Raw genomic sequence first — 23,249 nt, forward strand, 5'->3', positions numbered from 1 at the left:
TGTAGTATTGCCATATTGAGACGTGGGTGTGTACCTGCCCAAAGAAACCCCCTTATTAATTTGTTAAGGTAACTAAACCATTGGGTCCTAGGGTCACTGGGACTGACAATCCTGACACAATACCTCACTCTGTGCGGCACGCCAATGGCTGGCAAGCTCACCTCCGCTTTCATGGCCTGTTAGTGCAATTCCCTCCTCTGCAACTACCACCGCTTCCCCCTCCAGACTGGTTGGATCCTGCAGATGACTCCAAATGTAACAGAGGCAAATAACTCCTATGCCAAACCGTTTTAACCCACAATGTACCACTGCCCTTTGGTATGGGGGAAAGCCTCCAGTTAAGACACACGATGCAGAGAGTTGTAGTCAAACATGTCCACTTTGTCACAGCCTTCAATTAAACAGCAGCAAATTCAATGGGAACACTATGTCCACTAACTCCTAGTTGGTGCCATAGCTGCCCATGCTAATTACCTAGCTCTCTTACAAATCCTAGAGCATACCTTTATACCACTGGACCTCTCAATGTCTAGGCTCAGTAACTCTTCCAGGAGATGACTCTACTGCTCATCTCTCAAATCCCTGCCTGAAACCTTCCCTTTTCAGACTTGCTATTCTCCACCCACTGGGCCCTCTCTCAACAATTGTTATCCCCTAGTGGCCAACCTAAATATATGTATTAACCATTACTTAAACATTTAAATTAAACCATTAACATTTTACCCTCTTACATCTCACCCACCAGAAAAACAGACACGTCCCTGTGTCTGCCAGTTAAACTATTACTCTACATTTTCACAAGTGCTGGTGCATTTTTTTTTACTGAAAAGGAACACTTACTGGGGAATAATTTAAGAAACTGGGAAGGCATGTAACATATTGACACAACCCAGCTTTCCTTGTCCTTTAAGGATATAGGGAAGATTTAGAACATCCACTCATACGTTTTAATTCCCCCAAAGCAAAAACAAGCATGGATTTATTCATACCTTATCAAGAATGCCGCTTAAACTGACAACCAGATGCTGAGTACTCTTCAGCAAAGGAATAATCTCCTTTGCTTTTGTAACTGGGTCAGAGTTTGAGGTCTGCACAAAGTCTTTAGTGGAATCATCCTCCCCATGTTTAAAGTTTGAGGCAGAGAGAAGCAGTGTTTCTATGTAAAGTTGGAGAGCAGCATCACTATCCAGCTTGAATGTGCTGAAACATTAGACAAAATGAAATGAGCAACCACTTTACGGACTAACAGTTAATTCTGCAGACTGTTTCCAATTCATACCCATACCTTACCTGCAGTACTTTAGTATGAGTGCTGTATCCACATGTGAACTCTGGACTAAAGTGCCAAGTAACTCTTTCTTTCTCTCTGAACGTTGTCTAAACACAGATTGGAATGAAATCTAAAAAATAAATAGACAATCAAAAGCTGTTTAAAGAAGCAGATAGTACACCTACTGACGCAATAGTTATAAACAGAGGAAATAAATCTAGTTCCACCTGTACAATACAATATGATGCCATGAAGTAAAGCTAGTCTACGAACTACTGTCTGTGTTACCACATACATAACAGTCATAATGCTTTATCTCTGATAAACGGATATATTAATGTTTGCTGCAAAAATGCTCTGAAAATTATTACGAAAGAGTCTTAGAGTCTTGATGCATTTCTATTGATAAGGCTGTAAAAAGGAAACTAATTATATTTTAAAGATGTCAAATGTAAAATCCGATGTACTATCATGAAAAAATTACAGTTACATGTGGTACTCACTCCAAAGTTACTGAGCTGTAAACCCCACTCTGCATCAGTAATAAGATCCTCAAATTTCATTTTCTCTTCTTCTTCATTGTAGAGTAGAGAAAGTTGTGCACCAACCACAGCAACAGCCTTTAAAATAATTAAAAATAAAAAAATCAGGTGGTCAACAAATACAGGTTTAAATGGCACAAAATTAATAAAATGTGTTCATTAGTTCAGCATTCCATAACAATAAGTTTTTTTAAAAGCTGAAATAAATTGTCACCCTCAAACATACAAACTAGCAAAAAAATTGTATATTTCATGTTGTAAACCTGCTAAAAGTAAAAATACCTGGGTTAAATGAATCCCAGTTAGATCAGACTGCAGAAAACAGTGCCTTCCCAATTAAGAATTAAAGAAAAAAGAGCAACGTGTGTATTGAGAATACAAGTGCTAGTATTGGAAGGAACAGTTAGCTTGTAAGGTTAAATTAAGTGCACACATATTATTTACTGTGAACTTTGAGACTAAAAAGATTGCGGCTGGAGGTTGTAAATGACCTACTGTCAATAAATACAATGCAGGATCTTTACATTGAGCATCATGACAAACACATCTAAAATTAAATGACACTTTATATTTACATTTTATTCTGTTTTACAGGAAATTTTTAAAATAAGCCCTTCAATGAGTCTGCCCACTACATGCATCTTTGGAGGTACCTGAATTTTGGTGTAATTTTGCCATGCGTTGTTTATAACATCCCACAGTTTTTTGAATACTTCGCTTTTAGAAAGTAGAGTACAGTACCCCAATGCCAGATCACAGTCCACAACACGACAATTGAAAACCTAATAAAAAATACAAAACAAAAAAGTACAATATTTGATATATAATTAATATCGTATTTATTTATTTAAAAGGTACGTTTTATTGTTTTAACGAACACAAATCAACCCAAAACAAAAATAGTTAACAATTGACAGTTGCAAACAGTTACAATGGTTTAGATTGGTGGTAGTGCAGATAAAGTATCTTGCCTACGACAAGTTGCTGTCCCTGATGTTTTTAATGTTATTTTTACAACAATATCTAGCACCTTCTTCACAAAATTTTTATAATTCCTATAAATCTACACATATTGGATAAATTAAACTCTTACGTTACATGTTAAAAATGGAGTTTGCAAATAATATAAAACTGTATCTGTTTAAGTTACCGGTTGCTGGTTCTTACCTTGTGCAGAAGTGCCATTGCAGTGTCCTTTATCAGAGTTGCAATTTTTTCTCCAAATGCAAAAATGAATGCTTTGGTTTCTGCAAGCACTTTTTCATCATACAACTATAGGGAATTTTGAAAAAAAAAAATATTAATAGAGACAACAATAAAAATGTTGTACGGTCACTCCACATTTACCGTTTCCATGAAGTTTGTGCTTAAGGGGAATGAATACCCATGCCAAGTTTTAAAATATCTTTCGGTATAGGCTATGAACAAATGTAGGCAGTTGTACCTGCTATAGCTATGCTGTATAATTTAACCTTTAGGTACTAAATCATGTCCCCTGTAACAGTGTAAAAAAAAAACAAAACCTGAGAATAAATCCATACTTATGTTTACTTTACACAGAAAATACAAATAAAAACATTAGCATAGTCGCCCCTTTCAGAATAACTTAAAATGCGAATATATTTTATCTACAATTCAATAAACTTGATATGATTCTGCCTTAAAAGTGTGTGTGCGCGCAAACATAAAAATATTGTTTTTTTAAAATACCTTTGCACTCAATCGATTTTCCATATTGTTTGACACCCCATGCTGAAGGCATGTTCCAAAAGTCCTGATCACCAGTCTTAAAGTTAGCTCACATTGACTGCATTCTTGCAAATTTTCCACCAATGCGCTTATTGGAGTTTTAGCGGGGAGCAGAAAATTTTTACCTGATTACCGTAATTAAAACACAAGACTGAATTAATGGCGAAGGAAAGCCTCTGAACAACATGAGTTAAATATTTCATCCATTATATCAATACTAACATATTCTCCTTGTGCTGCTTTGGGCTTCTTAGTTTGTCTGGAAAACAGTGAAGTCCTGGGTCAACTAGATCAACTACCTGTATTTATTCAGCGCAGCTTTCTTTTTTCTAGTAAAAGTGTGTAAAAGTGTGTGTGTGCACTAGGAATGTGAGGCAAGAGGAAAAAATAAATAGGGAGAAGAGCAGCGCTTCCAATCTGAATAAATAAAATAAGAGGGCAAAAAACAAATATAGTGGTGCAGTCTGTAATCATTAGAGCAATCAGTGTGCTTATGTATTGTTGCCTTTCCTTCACCTTTAAACAAATACAAGAATAGCAAATATACCTGACTAAAATATGTCTTTACTCAAGTACAAAATATAGTAACTATATTTCGTTATTTTAACAATGTGCATGTATTGCTTCACCTTACCTTTGACATAAGAGCAGTTTGCCAGACACGCACAATCCAAAGGATACATCTTTTTACCTAAAACCAAATAAAATGTATAAGAGAATACAGATCTTAACTCCTAGCAATATAAGTCTCTGATAATGAATGGCACAAAAAAGTGCAATTACCTAGACACTTAGGGGCATATTTATCAAGCGTTAATTTGAATTGAAAAAATGTTGAAATTCGAATCCAAAAAGACCAACCAAAGTTTTTTTTGGTCGAATAAGTCCGTATTCGGCCAAATTCAAATTGTTCGAATCTAAGGAATATCGCATTTGAACAAATTCGAATCAAAGTTTTTCCCCAAAAAAAACTTTGATTTTCAGAGTCGACCCATTGACTCCAAGTAGATTCTAGGAATTCCCCCATAGGCTAAAACAGCAATTCGGCAAGTTTTAGATGGCGAATGGTCGAAGTCGAATTTTTAAAGAGACAGTACATGATAAATTTCGATATTCAAATTGTTTTCAAATTTGAATTGAATTTGGACTATTCCCTAGTCAAAGTACACAGAAAATAGCTCGACCTTTGATAAATCTGCCCCTTGAAATCCCTAAATTGACAAAAAGTAATACAACTTCTTCAAATCGCAACCTTAAATGCATGACATTAGTAAAATGACTGATATACCTAAATAAACGTGAAGAGACAGGAATCTTATATTACAATTCTCATGAATTGTCTTTGAAACCGGTTTTCTCAGTTTAAATGTGTATGAGTACTGATCAATATGCAAATAGGTTATTTATTAGACCTAAACTGTGCCTAAACATTGAAAGTCTTTATTTTTCCATACTAATCATTACAGAACGTGGAAATTGATACTATTTTAAAGGAACAGTAACACCAAATTATGAAAGTGTTTTAAAGGAACTGGTGCAACTGGTGTATTTGTTTTAGAAACGCTACTATAGTTTATATAAACAAGCTACTGTGTAGCCATGGGGGGCAGCCATTCAAAGCTGAAAAAGGAGAAAAAGCACATTACACAGTAGATTACAGATAAACTCTGTAGTATACAATGGGATTCTAAAGCAAACATATCCGTTTTACCAGGGCAGGGCAACAGTACATTATATTGTCAATCCATTAAACACTTTCATTTTTACATGTTACTGTTCTTTTAAGGTTACACAACCCCAGTTTGGTTCTTCAGGACAACTGTGTAAGGTGGAGAAAGACACTGTAGACAGCTGAATTTCTATTTCAAACAGCCTGAAATTTAAGCCTATAACACATGAGGCATTTTACTGATGCAGTAATTGGCAAAATGCCATTTATTGCCTGCAGCTTCCACTCATATGAATTTGAAATACTCTGCCTAGGGCAGACACTGATGTTGTCAGTGCAGGGACCCTTCTGAAACACTAAAAGAACTCTCTAACATGATGTTTCTTTTAACTGTAAATAAATGTCATAGTGATTATTACTTGCCTGCAGTACTTGGCACAAGAGCAGTAGTTATATCATAGGCAACTGGTAAAACGACCAATGGATCAAGGACAATGCCATCCTCGCTGAAGTAATCTTCATAGGTCCACTCTTCGTATTGGTCTCTATCAGCTCCAAAAGTGGCAGTCTAAAATACAAAATAAAGAGAAAGAAAAAAATCTTAAAAAAAGACTAAAATCCATAAAAAGGATTCAATTTACATGTCAAATAAAAAGTGAATGTTGGCAAGTTTTCTTTTAACATTAAAACAGAGAACTTGAAGGAGAAGAAAAGGATAAATCTCAGTAAGCTCTATCAGAAAGGTCTATGTAAATACACCCAGTTACACTCACAGTGCTGTGAGTCCTCTGCTTCTATTGATTACACATGCACTACAGAATCAGATTTTCTTCAACTGAAACCTCCCAGTCCCAACAGGAGCCTGTGCTGCAGCATCCTACTCTCTACCTCTCCCAGATGTAATCTGAGCAGAGAACTAGAAATGAAAGAGAGACACAAGGCATGGGGGAGAGGGAAGTTATGTCACAAACTAATATGGCAGCTGCTATCTTAAACAAACAGAGAAGTTCTATGGATGTTTACTCAGGTGTGGAAAGCATTCTATAGAATAAATATAGCATTCTATCTTGCACTAGTTTGGCTAATCTACATCAGTAGCTTCCTTCTGTTTGAAGGTCAGCATTCTATATATACACACATGCTTAAATTCGTATACTACAAGCCCTAAAGGAAAAATCCTATTTCTGATATAGGTATAATCATTTTAAAAAAAAAATTTGTGCTTAGAGAATTGGATTTTCAACAAAAATTAAGTACTTCCCTCTCACGATAATAGCTACAACTGACCAGAAATAGTAGTAGTATGATGTAGACATTGATATACTAAGACAATTAAAATTGAGGTTTATTTTTTGTGTTTTAAAGTGAATTATCTTTAAATAGCTCTTCAGTTTGGTAATTTAAATGTATTACTACATATGATACAGATGTGGAAGTGGCTACTCATTTAACTGTTGAAGAGCCTGATAAAACATATAAGACTAGTGGAGGATCAGTTGGAAAATTTTGACTCGGTTTGGTAATTTAGCAGCTATCTGGTTGCTATGGTCTTATCCTCAATGCAACCAGCCTTAGGTTAAATTGAGAGAACATATTATGAATAGGATTAATTATAATAAAAATTAGCAATAATAGTATAGCCTCACAGAGCAGTACGTTTTTGGCTGCTGGGTCAGACACTCCCATTTGAAAGCTGGAAAGAGGCAGAAGAGAAAGGCAAATAACACAAAAACTATAAAAAATAATGAAGAGTTGCTTTAACATACTAAACATTAACTTAAAGGTGAACCGTGCCTTTAAAGTATCTGGATATGTCTCCGTGTCTAAAAGCAAAATTGTATCGTAATTTTTTTCATAAGCTCGCTAATTGGATGGATATTCATACAGTATGGCCAACATAATGGCCAAACTGCAATGATCTAAAGGACTAGCAAGTGAAAATGTATCGATGTCTGTTTCATATGAGCCAATTAAAGTGCTTTGCCCTGATTTGCCTTTTGGTTAATCAAAATTTCTTTGATCTCACTACTGAATGATTACCAAAATTAGTCACATTAAGGAAAAACATAAGCACACTCATTCCATTTAGCCAGAAATATATCAAATCTGTGTGGGTTGCCAGTATTAAACTCTTTCAGAGATCTCTGTGCAAGATGTATTAGGTAACCTTACTTTTGCCATGAATCCATAGTCTTCAATCTGACATTGTTTGTAGAATTCCATAGCCAATTGAGTATATTTACATAGCTCTAAGGCATCTAACAGGAGATCTGAAAAGAAAAATTAATGGACTAATAAATTGGTCACAAGCAAATAAGAAAAGCACTATATATATATATATATATATATATATATATATATATATATATATATATATATATATATATATATATATATATATAAATAAAAAGAGTTTTCTACAAGATTGTAATAAAGCTAAGGTGAGCAATACACAGCACAAAAGCACAACTGGACGTTAGGCAAGTTAAAAAAAAGTTAAAAGGTTGAACTTAATGGACGTGTGTCTTTTTTCAACCTAACTTACTATGTTACTATGAGTATTCTCTTTAAAGGGGTTGTTCACCTTCCAAACACGTTATTCAATTCAGTTGTTTTTAGACAAATAAAGACTTTTTTCAATTACTTTCTATTATTTATTTTTTACTGTTTTTCCAAAATCTAAGTTTAAAGTTCGTGAATGTTGAATGTTCGTGTCTCTGGTGTTTCTGTCTGGCAGCTCAGTAATTCAGGTGCAGACTCTAAACCAGGGATCCCCAACCTTTAGAACCCGTGAGCAATATTTAGAAGTAAAAGGAGTTGGGGAGCAACACAAGCATGAACAATGTTCCTAGGGTGCCAAATAAGGGCTGTGATTGGCCATTTAGTAGTCCCTATGGGGATTGTCAACCTACATTGAGGCTCTGTTTGGCAGTTCACCTGGTTTTTATGCAATCAAAACTTGCCTCCAAGCCTGGAATTCAAAATTAAGCACCTTCTTTGAGACAACTAGGGGCAACATCCAAGGGGTTGAAAAGCAACATGTTGCCCATGAGCTACTGGTTGGGGATCACTGCTCTAAACTGTTATAATTTTAAAAAATAATATTAAAAAAAAGGTCAAGCATCGAAAATAGAAAGGCATTGGAAAAAGTCGTTATTTCTGATGATCTGTCTGAAAACAACTAGCTGTTTGAAGGTGAACGACCTCTTTAAGTATCCTTTTGTACTTCCTGGGGTACTGTCATTGTTCAAAGAATTGTGGTGGATGTTTAACAATTTTTTTACAAATATACAGAGAAAGGAAGACTTAATCACGGAGTGGTGTCAAATTATTAGGCAATGACAGGCCGAGAAGGGCCGTTTGTGAAGTCAAATGATGTGCCACATCAGGCTTATTCCAGCATGACTTGCAATTTGTAATTCACAGCTGACATATGGCATGGATGAGTTTTTTTGCATTGGAAAAAAATCTTGGGTTGAGGAAGCATGCTAAACATTTATAAATTCCACAAATAAAATATTGTTGAGTGTTGAGGTTTTGCAAATTTTATTGAAGAACTATTATGTATTATATTATGAATTTAGGAAGGTTGGCTAGCCAATTCAATACAAATTGCAAAACAGCAATAAATCACAATATTTTATTTGTGGATTTAATTTGCAAAACAACCTTTTGGTTGTTATTGGCTTGGGTGCTTAAAGGGATACTGTCATGGGGAAAAAAAAATTTCTACGAAGAAAATTACCAGCACTCACGGTCTTAATATGCAGGAAAAACCTTGCTTTATTTCAGTGCAGTGATCACAGCACTGAAATAAAGCAAGGTTTTTCCTGCATATTAAGACCGTGAGTGCTGGTAATTTTCTTCGTATACATTGGATAGGAAGCTGCCGAAACTTCCATTACTAAGCACCAGGCGACTCTACAGGAGGGTGTTGTGGGTGTGCGTCCGCTCACACTATTTTGTTTGAAAAAAATGTTTTCAAAATCAATCAGTTAATAGTGCTGCTCCAGCAGAATTCTGCACTGAAATCTATTTCTCAAAAGAGCAAACAGATTTTTTTATATTCAATTTTGAAATCTGACATGGGGCTAGACATATTGTCAATTTCCCAGCTGCCCCAAGTCATGTGACTTGTGCTCTGATAAACTTCAATCACTCTTTACTGCTGTACTGCAAGTTGGAGTGATACCACCCCCTCCTTCCCCCCCCCCAGCAGCCAAACATAAGAACAATGGGAAGGTAACCAGATAGCAGCTCCCTAACACAAGATAACAGCTGCCTGGTAGATCTAAGAACAACACTCAATAGTAAAAACCCATGTCTCACCGAGACACATTCAGTTACATTGAGAAGGAAAAACAGCAGCCTGCTAGAAAGCATTTCTCTCCTAAAGTGCAGGCACAAGTCACATGACCAGGGGCAGCTTGGAAATTGACAAAATGTCTAGTCCCATGTCAGATTTCAAAATTGAATATAAAAAAATCTGTTTGCTCTTTTGAGAAATGGATTTCAGTGCAGAATTCTGCTGGAGTAGCACTATTAACTGATGCATTTTGAAAACATTTTTTTCAAACAAAATAGTGTGAGCGGACGCACACCCACAACACCCTCCTGTAGAGTCGCCTGGTGCTTAGTAATGGAAGTTTCGGCAGCTTCCTATCCAATGTATACGAAGAAAATTTTCTGATGACAGGATCCCTTTAAGGCTTCCACTCATTGATGCGGATACTTTTGTTATAAATTAAGTAAACAGTTTAAAAGCTAAACATTTATAACTCAAAGGATTTTAAGAAAGATAACAACTACTTTTTAACTGCCCTTATGGGCTGCAAAATTTGGGATTTAAAAAAATATATAAAATATATACATACCTGGACTGCATATAGTGGAAGCCTGGCAGGACATTTCATAGATAACAGCAGGAAGGTTCATTCCAGCAGGGATCACCATTGGTGTATTTGCTTCTAGCATGTCAGAGAGTTTTTGTGAAACCAGAAATAGTAAATGTCCAGTTTGGGGATTACAGTGATGCTCATATAAATCTCTAAAAAAGAATTACAAAATATTTGAATTAAAAAGTCAATCATCTGGAAAAAAATCCAAAAACCAGTTAAATGCAAGTGTTTTAAAATAATCCAACAATTAAGTTGATAGTATGGGTTGCTACCTGCAGATTTGCAGTGCCTTTTCAACCTTTCCAATAGCCAAAGCCCTTAAGGCCAATTCTGCTCCAAGCTCTTGCTCTGTGACCTGCAAAAGCAATGCCAGTCTGTATAGCCTAGATTCAGTGGATGGGATTTTTGTGTTTTCATCAAAAGTTGGATGAAGTTCTGATGGCTTTCCAGACTTTGATTTTGATTTTGTAGTCTCATATGCTATAATGTGTTCATCTCTTAGCTGTGATACCAAAGACCGATTTTCATAATCCTCGAGTGAAAGGAAAATATCAAAATCCTCCTGGAAGATTGAAAAAACAAAAAAAATGGCAACAATTCATCCTTAGCTTTGGTAAATGCTTTAGAGCTATTCCTTATTCTTAGCACAGCTTACAGCTAATAATTAGATTTAAATGATGCTATAGTGAACAATGGCGTGGGCCGAATTTTCATAAAGGCTAGGGAAAGCTAAACCTCCTCAAACCTTAACCTGCCTGATATAAAAAAAAGTTTACCAACTGTTTATTCTTACTGTGCCTGCATTGCAAGTGGTCAACTCGAATAATCCCCAACAGGGCTGGCAATCACAGTCAAAACTGCAGCTTCTGATTTCGTTTTTGCCATCAAGTTCTAAGTCCTGGCTCAGCTGCAATGTGATTGGCTAAACTGGATGAAGAAATATGAGCCTTCCTATAGCCTAGCCATTCCCCTAATGGCAGGACCGGGACTTACACTTTGAAAGGAAAAGGCTCAAGTTCCTGCTCTCTGACTTCCTTTCCAATCAAGCTGTGCATGCAGCTATGAATATTTAAAAGTCCCCCAGGTTATGTGTGCAAGGGCCAGAATGCAGATACTTTATTTCTATACTTTTGTCATTTGAATTACTTTCAGCCTTTTTCTCCACCGCTCAGGAAAATAAGAAAATAATAAATCATGTATTTCATGTGAAGAAAGTTAAATTAGAGTTTTCACCAAAATGCAAGGTTAGTACAAACAAAAAACACAAGGGGACCTGGAAAGTGATAAAGGGATAAAAAAAGAAACAAGAGAGAGAAAGAAATGGGTAAAAAAAAAAAAACTGGGGTGATGGTGGAAAGCAGAATTAAATATGTCAAATGAAGAGAGGAATAGAGTAGGGTCAGGATAGTAAGAAAACAAATACAAAAAAAAGGGTAACATGGGAGACAAGAATACAGGGTCCATCCTAAGAAAATGTATCTGTGCTGTAGCTACTGCTGTCTCTTATGCCACACAGGACTGTTTATATGTGCAGGCCAAGAAATATCCCATCCACTCTCATGTCTGCATTCTTCTGTGTCTGCACCCAGAGCCACTGTGTCATAATGTATGTCATTGTGGTACATCAACCCAATTTTACTATATCATGTTCTTGGGGTGTCAGGACTCACCCTGTGCTTGCAGTGCCAGTAGCCAGTGCTTTTGTTGAATAATGTGCTATTCAGTGGTCGGGGTGCTATGCTATTACCCTTAGTGTGCATTGGATCCTACCCAAACCTTCCACTTCAGCTAATTCCAGGGTTCATCCTGCAGCCCCGACCTGGTGTTCAACTACACTTCTCAGCACCCATAGACAGCCAAAGGCATTTAATGTCAACAAAACGACAAAAATCAATGCTTTTTTTTTCCGCCTAGTGTAATCAGCAGTTAGAATCAAAGTTTGAATATTTTAGCATGGCCAAAAACGTTTAACAGACAGAAGTAAGTGAACAACATTTACGCAAAGCTGAAAATGTAATAAAATGGCTAAACATGCAATAAAATGGCTAAAAATGCACCAAAATTGCAATATAATAACCGAAATTACACACAATAGTTTTTTTTCAGGCAAAAAAACAGACGATGTGATAAAAAAAAAAAAAGACACAAGTGTGCGTGTGCAAGCGTATGAGTGCTGTGAATGTTTATGACCCCCCTGATCCCCCGATATGTATGTGTGTGTAAGTGTGTATTGCTAAAATAAGGGTGTGTTTGTGTGTGTGTGGGGGGGCACTAACCTGGGGTGGCAGGCTCACCAATTGTCCAGGAGGGCTTGAAGGCATGATGTCACCGTCTTTTTGATGATCTGGTAAAAGGGGCGAACCTACAGGGGCATGAAGTGCGGGCAGCAGCAGAACACATCCATTGCACGTGTCTGCTGCTGCCTTTGGGGCCCCTGGGTGATCGCATCCTCAGGAGCCACGCTTTCACTGCCTAGGCTCGTTGCCTGGGGGCTGGGGAACGAGAAGGAACAGAGCGAGCGGCAGGAACAGAGTGAGTGGCAGGAACAGAGCGAGCGGCTTTAAAAGCCGCTCCTTCGTTCCCAAACCCTTTAATGCTGCAGAAGGTAGAATCTACGTTCTGTGGCATTCCACGTGACTTTTACACAGAACGTAGATTCTACATTCTGTAGCATTTAAAGGGTTAAGTTTACTAGAAAATCATGTAAACATTAAACAAACCCAATAGACTGGTTTTGCTCCCAATAAGAATTAATTACATCTTAGTTTGGATGAAGAACAAGGTTCTGTTTTATTATTAAAGAGAAAAAGGAAACCATTTTTAAAATTTTGGATTTTTTTTTTTTGGATAAAATGGATTCTTTGGGTGATGACCTTTCTGTAATTCGGAGCTTTCTAGATAATTGGTTTCTGGATAACAGATCCAATACCTGTATTTATATCACAAACTAAGAAGGCAAAGAATGAATAGAACAGTAGCTGGCTCTAATTTACTGTTTATGTTGTTTTTTTGCTGATCTACTATAAATTGCTCTTAGCAAAAGCTACTTCAGTGCATGCTATGTTCCTGAAGAAGGTTAATTTATGAACACAATACAACTTTGACATTCTAACTGAAATGAATTTTAAGAAAATTTAATTTTTGTATTGATAAAATAAAGTAAAGTAGAAATTTGTTTCTAATGCCTACTGATGATTCACATTATGTGAATAAACCTTGTCTGCTATTTTGTGTACAATGTTTTGTCTTTAAAAACACTATACTGAGCCACAAACAAAGATTAGACAAAATAGTACAGAAATTAGTAGAAATAGGTGAGCATTTTTAATCACGAGAAAGTACCAGAGAGAGAAATGCTGCAAAATAATGAAAACTAGTGGCATATTATTCTGATGAGCAAGCATACTGTCAACCCATAGCACCTTATTAATGCAGACTGTTCTGAAGAAAGTATAATTTACATTCAGAGATGGCTACAAAAATCCATTTTTAAAAAGTGCTGATAATAGATGCTGTACATCCTAAAGGATTGGCCATCAAAATATTTCGGTTTTTTGTCTTGTAGTTATTATGGATTATGACTCTTTCTCCTAGTTAAACAACTGTAAATGTGTTACAAGAACTTGGATGCATTACTACCAATTAACTATAACAGAATTTATAACAAGTGCACATGATAATTTAGCTACAATGTTTGTTTGGCTACACAGGATTAATGCGTATTGTGAGTGCCATCTTGTGTATATACTTGGAATCCAAAGAATCTAAAGATAATTGGAATTGACAACGTGTGTGAATGTGATAGTTGCCCTTGACTGTACAATGGGGCCAGGTAGAGATGTTAATAGGGTTGCCATCATTTCTGGAAAAAAAAAATACCGGCCTTCCTATATTCTTGCTGTTTTTTCCTATTAATAACATCGGCATCAAGCATAATTTTTACCGGCCAGGTGGCAACCCTAGATGTGAATGCTAGATACAGTAAATACCAGGGAATAAATAAAATAAAATATTGGATTCAGTTGGGTTTGCATTCACTTTTCTAATATATGTAAAGTAAAATGTGGTGGTACTAATTACTTTACACAGGGAGGCATATTTACTTGCATATTTGAGCTTATTTAAGTCAGTGGGAGGAGTCTGACTTGGTATCCTCATTCACAATAGTGTTCTCTGGTATCCAAACTATAAGGTAAAGTAGTAATGTTTGCAATGCTTTATCGAAGCATCTCTTACTCACAGGGAATACCCTTGTTGTTCTTGGGGAAATCCATAAATCCATTAAATCTATAAGTGCATTGCATAATGACCCTTTACATATCATGCAATACACTTGGAATACACTTTTTACACACACACACACACAAAAACAAGCTATCAGAAGACAAACAATATCAACCATGATTTAAATACAAAGAAATCAGTACCTTAGATAATAAGCAAAATATAATGTCATTACATGCTCGTATAACCAAAAAACTTCACAAAAATGTTGAATGGGATATACTGTGACTTTTATTTTCTTAACGCTTGCTACTTTCCAAGTGTATTCTGTGCGAATGCTCTGCTTTTAAAAATTCAATGCTCAGATTTGAGGGTAGCAGACATTTTTTCAGCTCTAATTGATTAACAGAAGTTTATTCTTATGTATGAGTCACAACTACCAAATCACACAATGTACCCACTGTATTCATTCAGACACCACAAGGAGAAATCACATTCATCTGCTCTAAGTTTATATAGAAATTGTAGAGGTTGGTGGCTGATGTCAGAAATCAGAGTATCATTCTGCACATTTTTATCAGTGTGGCACCAGATCTCCAAAAAAGATTTCAAGTAAGTTTCTAGAACCCATTGTATGTAATCAATGGGACTAGAACAAATATTCTTATTGTAATCATTTGCTTACATAATATTTCTCCATTATGGAAATGGCAGGTAATTCTCCTCCCAACCACCCACCCACCCCCAAGTCACTGTCCAGGTGCATGCTAAACAGAGTAGTATCCAAAATAAAAACTGCACACATAGGACTTGTATAACAAATGCTTGCTTGCGGGTTGTTGGTCACTCAGTCTCAATCCATATTGCAATCTATCATAAAATCCTAAGTATACACATTTAAAATCATGAAAATCTTTACCTGTAAACTAGAGATTGCTTCAAACATCTGTAAGTTAGCTTCACAAAGTTCAGATTTCAGAAGATTCTCTAGAAATAAATTAAAGATGAGTATTTGGTAAATGTATATCCCCAACCCAAATAACAGCCAAAAACTTTGCTTTCTAACTCACCATTTTGAGCACACATTTGGAATTTAAGAATCTCTACAAGTGTTTTTGCTATCATTTTCTGGTCTTCTTTGCACTGGAAAATTATTAAATATTTTATTAGGGATGAATACTGAAAAATGGAATGAACCGAAAGCACTCAAAAAACAAAAAAAAACCTAAATAAATGTCAAGAAATACCTCGTCTGAACCACCAAGGTTCTCCTGTAGGGCTATTCTTGCCCATAATGATAACCTTTCAATGGTTATTTCTGCTTCAGCAGGCGTAAGAGACTTCAGTAAATTCAGACAATCATCTCCCTAAGAAAATAATATTGTGCAGATACTGGTTCAGTAGTACACATATACAGTAGTAGTGTATGTTGACAATAAAACATTATTTGTGTATTTCAAACATTTTTGCTGATTCGTCTTCTGTTCAACAATATTATATGAATATATAGTGAATAAAGTACCCCATCTTGTAAAATATAAGGATATTATAAGTTACCGAGGAGTTTCATGACCATTTAAAAACAAAGCCGAAGGCTGAGTGTTTTTATACAGGTCATGGAACTCCAAGGTAACTTCTAATATCCTCATATTTTACAACTGGGAGTACTTTATTTTTTATAATACACAAATTTGAGTGAGTCATGTGACAGAAATTACATCAGAACTCACTGTTTATAAGGATATAAAGATATTCATAGCTTTGCTGTATAATATATATATATATATATATATATATATATATATATATATATATATATATATATATATATATATATAGCTATAATACACAAAAGCTATGAATATCTTGTAAATTATATCCTTATAAACGGTGAGATCTGATATCATCACTTATAAAGGGGGGTGGGTGGGAGAAATGTCATTTCTGTCATATGACTCACTTACTTCTCGAAGATTACCGAAGAGAAGAAGATGTCGCTTGTGAACTCCGCTGGTCTTCATTATTTTATTTTATGGACCCTAGCAATCAGATTCTTGCTTTAGAAGGTGAAAAACTAGCATGCAAAAGAGAGAACTTTAAATAAAGTTCATGCATTTTGATTTTTATTAAAAAAAAAAAACATTTCCCATGAAGTACGGTAATTCCTGACCCTGTCTGCATAATAAGAATATTCCTTTTATTAAGAAAGTTTGCTTTTAATTGTTAACTATGATTTCAAGACACATAATATAAATGCATTCTTAAACAAATCTACTTTTTTCATCAAACAAATGCGAACTAAACAGTTTAACCTACTATGGGAACTTACCCTGTTCATGTAGATTAGCTGCACAATCCTAATAATATACACCTCCACAGAAGGCAACATGTATGCTTGGAAAATCTTTAAAGCATCCTCCAAAGACGAAGGGGAATCTTGCTTAAGAATGTATTTCACTAAACTCTGAGAGAAAAATATTTAGGCTTATTTGAACTGTATATATCGGAGAAAATGTGGAAAGTTGCTCAAAAGAAAAAAAATGCTAATGAAGCGAAACAATTTTGGAGATCCTCTTTATAGAACAAGGAACGGGGTAGATGAATAATAGCTGTAAAGTAATCTGTTTTAAAAAGTTTTGTTTCATTTAAAAAATGTCTGGTTTGTGATTCCCCCATCCTGGACAAGTATGTGCAGTGGAATCTTCTCAAACCTGCACCTGCTACCTGGCTACATTTTGCATTCCTAGCGATGACAAGCAGGCTAAATGACATGCCAACATATCACTGCTGATTCTAGAAGGTTTGTATGCACATTTTAGACTTTTAGAATAGGAACATGAGCACTATTAACAGCCTGTAAGTAACTATGATAATTTTCCTTCTCCTGTCAACTACATTAGCCTGATAAATACCAGTGTAAAATAAACACAATCTAAAGCACACAAACAATTAATACCTGTACTTGTCTTACCATTATCTGTTTTTCATTTGCAAGGTTAAATCCCCTTATTCCATAACCACGCAGAAGCTTGTTCATTTCCATCAACCTGTAACTTTCTTGCAGTAATTTGACCCTGAAAAACAAAAAATGAAATTTAAGGCATAGTCCATTATAAAATGTATTCTCTTTTTAAATACAATTGTACAATTAATCTATATTTTACTTCTAGTGTATTATAGAATGGCTAATTATAAGCAACTTTTCAACTGGCTTTCATGTTTTCTTTTTTTTCTGTTTTATGTTTTTTCCTCCAACTCCACCCAGCTTTCAAATGGGGGTCACTGACCACATGTAAAAATGCTCTGTAAGGCTGCAAATTGATTGTTATAGCTACTTTTTATTACTCATCTTTCTATTCATGCCCTCTCCCATTCATATTCCATCCTCTAATTCAAATCAATGCATGGTTGCTAGGGTAATTTGGACCCTAGCAACCAGATTGATGAAATGGCAAACTGGATAATAAAAAGCTAAATAGCTCAGAAACTACAAATAATAAACAAATAAAAAATTCTCTACATACTAAAAGTGAATAGCGCCTTTTAAAGTTTTTTTGATCTTATTCCATAATATAAACACATTTTACAAATAACCACAATTTATTTAACCCTTCTATATTTCTTGGTACCAGCTCAACTGTAACCTGTATCAGTCAAGTTCTGTACATTTGTTTCTTTGAGTTGCTTTGAGTTCAAAGTATCAAATTTTACTAAAAGTTTACATTAATGCTGAAATCACATTGCCTGCAAGTAAATAGGCAACCAGATATCTGCACAAATACCAAGCTGGAGAACTGCTGTGCAAAAAAAGCTAAATAACTGAAACACCATGAAAATTTTTTAAAATGGCACCATTTTAAGACACAATTGCCCCTCAAGAAAAACGCTAGGTTAGCACTTTGCACAGTATAAATATCAGTGATCCATCCACACTTTAGTATGTGCTACTTAAAGATACTACCGTATATTACGTCAAAAAAAAAACAAAAACATTTGAATGCACTTGAAAACCCTTGATCCTTCCCTGTCCTACCGTTCAGGAAAAAAATGGTAAGTGACTCACTTCCAAGTCAGAAACAGACGTATCTAATGAAAGGCTGCAATGCCATTTGGGGCTCCTAGCTAGATGTACAAATGTCTGCTTGTATCTACTTTATATTGCTAGATACTAAGATCTAAATATCTGGAGCACTTCTTTTCCTTCTTTCATCTCTTATTTTACTGTACCTTTTTAAGTATGCAAAATTAAAAAAAAAAAATATTAGCATTTATCATAGCGAACCTCTCAAGAAGAACCTCAGTGACTAAACTGTCCTACCTACATCTTTCTTAGACGGCATGATACCATTCAACTGAGTAGTAGCTGTAAGCATGTGTGCCTTCAGTTTGTACATCAATGTGAACTGACATATCAGCCCCACAATTGGAGGAAACAAGTATCACATCACAAGTAGACAGACCAAGAGTAGCTTTACAATGGTTTCCTTCTAAATCTTTATTTCATAGAAAGTTTACTGATAAACTAAGCTCCTATAACTTTTTATACTATTTCATTATTGTTATTTATTGTATGCAGATGTTTGCATATGGAAAGACTGGCCTTTGAAACATAGAACTACTCCAGATTTAAATGTTATTGATTCTCCTTACTTTGGATGATCCATTTCCAAATGTTGCTTTACAAGTTGCTCAACTGCATCACTCCATGGCACAACAGCACCATACATTATCTGAAGCACAGCATCAAATATTAGCTGCAAAAAATGATAGGGATAATTTAAAAACTTGAAAACATTATATTTTGATAGCACAGATTTTTTTTTTTTACTAAAATCACTATATGGATACCAATAAGATAAAAGTCAATATGGATACCAATAAGATAAAAGTCAAAGCTATATTAATCTAAATCTACATCTGAAGTCTGATAAACCAGGACTGGCATTTTTTAAAAACAATAAATATTATTTTAGCCTGCATCAAAAATTCAGGTTTCTCAAAATAGTTCTTTACAGAAACATCTATTTTACAAGGACTATAAGTATATCCAAATGAGAAAATATAGTTATAAAACGATTACCCTTTGGTGTAAACAGAATACAAAAATAGTTTGTTGCATTACAAAAATACGAGTCAATTGTTTTTATATTACAAAGTGCTGCATTCTGACATCATGCAGGTTAACAAAATTTACTTACATCTGTGTCTGACATGCAACTAATCACTGCCATTGCTTTTGCTTCCCAGGCTGTTTCAAATAATGATGCAGAACGTGAACTGCAGCGTTCCAGTAAATCCTAAGTAAAAAAAAAAAAGTATGTTTTGATAAAGACCAAATGATGCGGTCTTATAATAAACCTTGCAATACACAAGAGTATCCTCTTGTTTCTCTGTGGTGCCAAATATTTCTGGTAGAACTTTTGCAATTTTAGCTCAAATAATATATTATACAGGGGATCATAGTGTGATCTGCTCCTCAGCCTATATCTGAACATATGCAAATAAGAATTGATAGGAAAGGTAATTGTTTTAGTCCAATATATGGAGCATATAGGCTAGGTCAGGTTTGCTCTACTGCCTTCTTTTTGATACTTCAAGAAAATTTTAAAACATTGATGGCGATATTATACCTTAATATATTGAAGCAAGAGTTCTTCCTCTTGGAGGTTGTGCTGATACATGTAGGGGCGAATAACTTTTTCCAGAGTGGATGGAATAAGTTCCGGAGCCAAAACCTTATCCAACATACGGAACACAATTGTGACTGTAGTTTCCTAAAAGGCCATATAGTAGAATTAAAAGGTGTCTATGTATATTTGAATTTACATACATCATATATGCCTATACGACACATTACCTTTTCAAAGTCTGAAAGTACAAGTTTACAGTTATACTTCCTGTATAATTCAACCAACTCCTGAAGATTAGTCACAAGCTTCATTAACTGTTGTACTTCCTCACAATCACCATCTTCCTTCTACAGAATATAACAAACAGCATTTAAATATAGTATAGTCCATCACTGGCTGATTATTACAGTTATACACAGTTGGTTATTCTCACCAATGGGATCCAAAGCCAAGATGAAGCTAAACCAAGTTCTCCTGGATTCTTGGAAACAAAATATACTTCTGCCATTTCATATCCATTTTCTGGCCAGTTAGCCTGTCAAAACGAAACATTGTTACATATACATATGCCTTTAATAAGAATGCACCAAATTCATAATTTTCAAATTAAAATGTTATCCAACAGCAAGACTGTACACAGTATACCACTAAAACAATACATGACATTATTTTTTTTGTCAAATTATTTGTTAATTAATTTCTTGAGTTACAGAAAAAAGAAAACCCATAAGAAAACAACAATAAACATAGTGGCCCTCATTACCAATCCAGTATGGGGTAAGGGGGGGTGAGGGGAAGAGAATACATGGCATTATTTAAATGGAAAATAACACGCAATACAACCAGTGGCACACTAGCACTCAAAAAGGTGTTTAATTTTTAATTTTAGTTATGGAAGTAAGTTTTGGAGCTTTATGCATGCATATGCTGCTCTCCAACATTTTTTTTACATTTGGTTGTAGATCATGGGTAAAAAATAAAATAAAAAGGTTGGGGATCCCTGATCTAGTCATTTAAACCACTTCCTGGTTCTGAAACTAGGACTTTGAAACCAGATATTTTTATTTAAATTGTAAAATGGAGAATTGCAGAATGAAGAGTAATAACCACAGCGAACAAATACACAGGCCATTTACAAAATGTTTTAAAATATCATTGCATAAAAATTGAACTAGAAGTGTACTGTGGCACATTTTGCGCTCAGTTACCTTGTCAGTCAGCTCTAGGCCTCGCGCTCTGTGCTCTAACCACTTTGTGATGATCCTCTATATTAAGCAGAGCAAAAGAAAATAACCTAGATTAACTAGATTAATAAAGGGATGAACTCATTGAAAAACAGACAAAAACAATATTGAAAGTAAACTATTTAAATGTAATATGCACCTGCCCTTTTGGAACAATCCTTCTTACAAAGGGAATCAAGATGTTTTTGAACCACGGACACAATTCATGTGAAGGTATGTTTGCAGGTATTGTATTAAGGAGGATCTCCAGCATTTTTTCATCAAATTTGCTTTCAAACTCTCCCTAAAAAGCAAAAATAAAATATAGAAAAATATGAGTGAGAATGAAAGACGATACTGCATTCAAATATTTTTTAAAGGTTAAATAAATATTGTATAGTAGGAGAGTGCAGAAAACAAGATTATTATTATAAAATGACCTACATCCCAAAACAGCTTTTTTGCATAGTGAAAAAAAATATAATTCTAAGCAACTTTTACATACAGGGGCACATTTACCTAGGGTCGAATATCGAGGGTTAATTAACCCTCGATATTCGACTGCCGAATTGAAATCCTTCGACTTCGAATATCAAAGTCGAAGGATTTAGTGCAATTCGTTCGATAGAACGATCGAAGGAATAATCGTTCAATCGAACGATTCGAAGGATTTTAATCCATCGATCGAAGGATTATCCTTCGATCAGAAAAACCTTGTAAAGCCTATGGGGACCTTCCCCATAGGCTAACATAGGCCTCGGTAGGTTTTAGGTGGCGAACTAGGGGGTCGAAGGTTTTTTAAAGAGACAGTACTTTGATTATCGAATGGTCGAATGTTCGATTCGAAGTCGAAGTAGCCAATTCGATGGTCGAACCATTTTTCCTCTATTTTACTCTATTCCTTCACTCGAGCTTAGTGAATGGGCCCTACAATATAATGATTTTATTATTTTTTAAATGTAAACACAGTATTTGCTTATCCCTTTCATTTTCTGGTTTTGACTCTTTACACAATGTATCATAAGTCAACAGGTTTGTTAATCAGCTGATTCAGGAGTTGGAAACAAGATTGCAGAGAGTAAAAACGTAATAATTCTTGTTTAAGTAGCAAAAAAAACCATTTCGAAATTCGAACCATTTTTCCTCTATTTTACTCTATTCCTTCACTTGAGCTTAGTGAATGGGCCCCACAATATAATGATTTTATTATTTTTTAAATGTAAACACAGTATTTGCTTATCCCTTTCATTTTCTGGTTTTGACTCTTTACACAATGTATCATAAGTCAACAGGTTTGTTAATCAGCTGATTCAGGAGTTGGAAACAAGATTGCAGAGAGTAAAAACGTAATAATTCTTGTTTAAGTAGCAATTACTTTACAGTTAACTTAAAATCGAATGAAAAATATTCATTAATATATACCCGAAAGCTGCTTAGAAGTTTGGTTGCTTTGGTGTTGTTTTTTTTGAAAAAAAAAAAAATAAATAAAAAAGAAAACTGTTTTTTGGGGCAAAGAACCTCTTTAAATAAGGACATTGTTACTGTTTACTTAGTTTTAATTAAGGTAATATGTAACCTGCTGTCCTTCAGCAACTGATGAAATACATCTTACATAGTATCCCAGAGAGAATTTAGGTGTGATTCTGGGAGTTGTAGATCAAACAGATTGTTAAGATATGTGTTAATGGGTGTGCCCTCATACAGATCCCATAGTAATCTGATACTGATAGTGTCATGTGACATGATCTTTGTCTGCTGATCCAGAAGTGTTAAAGGAAAACTATACTCCCAAAATGAATACTTAAGCAACAGATAGTTTATATCAAATTGAATGACATATTAAAGAATCTTACCAAACTGGAATATACATTTACATAAATATTGCCCTTTTACATCTCTTGCCTTGAACCACCATTTCGTGACTCTATCTGTGCTGCCTCAGAGATCACCTGACCAGAAATACTACAACACTAACTGTAACAGGAAGAAGTGTGGAAGCAAAAGGCAGAACTCTGTCTGTTAATTGGCTCATGTGACCTTACAT

General features: G+C 35.1%; 1 protein-coding gene across 2 annotated transcripts in view; it reads right to left on the reverse strand.

Moving 5' to 3' along the window:
* kntc1.L (kinetochore associated 1 L homeolog) overlaps positions 1 to 23,249 on the reverse strand; it is a 97,137-nt gene that overhangs the window by 38,120 nt on the left and 35,768 nt on the right. For both annotated transcript variants that reach the window (XM_041567596.1, XM_018263080.2), the window contains exons 22-44: positions 21,366 to 21,509; positions 21,191 to 21,247; positions 20,416 to 20,517; positions 20,210 to 20,329; positions 19,983 to 20,126; positions 19,551 to 19,649; positions 19,003 to 19,106; positions 17,324 to 17,426; positions 16,682 to 16,816; positions 15,600 to 15,719; positions 15,423 to 15,495; positions 15,272 to 15,339; positions 10,401 to 10,690; positions 10,105 to 10,277; positions 7,403 to 7,500; positions 5,654 to 5,798; positions 4,196 to 4,252; positions 3,523 to 3,686; positions 2,980 to 3,084; positions 2,466 to 2,594; positions 1,774 to 1,890; positions 1,291 to 1,400; positions 990 to 1,200 (exon numbers count right to left, since the gene is read on the reverse strand). In XM_041567596.1, coding sequence (XP_041423530.1) covers positions 990 to 1,200; positions 1,291 to 1,400; positions 1,774 to 1,890; positions 2,466 to 2,594; positions 2,980 to 3,084; positions 3,523 to 3,686; positions 4,196 to 4,252; positions 5,654 to 5,798; positions 7,403 to 7,500; positions 10,105 to 10,277; positions 10,401 to 10,690; positions 15,272 to 15,339; positions 15,423 to 15,495; positions 15,600 to 15,719; positions 16,682 to 16,816; positions 17,324 to 17,426; positions 19,003 to 19,106; positions 19,551 to 19,649; positions 19,983 to 20,126; positions 20,210 to 20,329; positions 20,416 to 20,517; positions 21,191 to 21,247; positions 21,366 to 21,509 — 2,868 coding nt within the window. The remainder of the gene's footprint in view (positions 1 to 989; positions 1,201 to 1,290; positions 1,401 to 1,773; positions 1,891 to 2,465; positions 2,595 to 2,979; positions 3,085 to 3,522; positions 3,687 to 4,195; positions 4,253 to 5,653; positions 5,799 to 7,402; positions 7,501 to 10,104; positions 10,278 to 10,400; positions 10,691 to 15,271; positions 15,340 to 15,422; positions 15,496 to 15,599; positions 15,720 to 16,681; positions 16,817 to 17,323; positions 17,427 to 19,002; positions 19,107 to 19,550; positions 19,650 to 19,982; positions 20,127 to 20,209; positions 20,330 to 20,415; positions 20,518 to 21,190; positions 21,248 to 21,365; positions 21,510 to 23,249) is intronic.

Source organism: Xenopus laevis, chromosome 1L (genome assembly GCF_017654675.1).
Source record: "Xenopus laevis strain J_2021 chromosome 1L, Xenopus_laevis_v10.1, whole genome shotgun sequence".
Lineage (NCBI taxonomy): Eukaryota > Metazoa > Chordata > Amphibia > Anura > Pipidae > Xenopus > Xenopus laevis.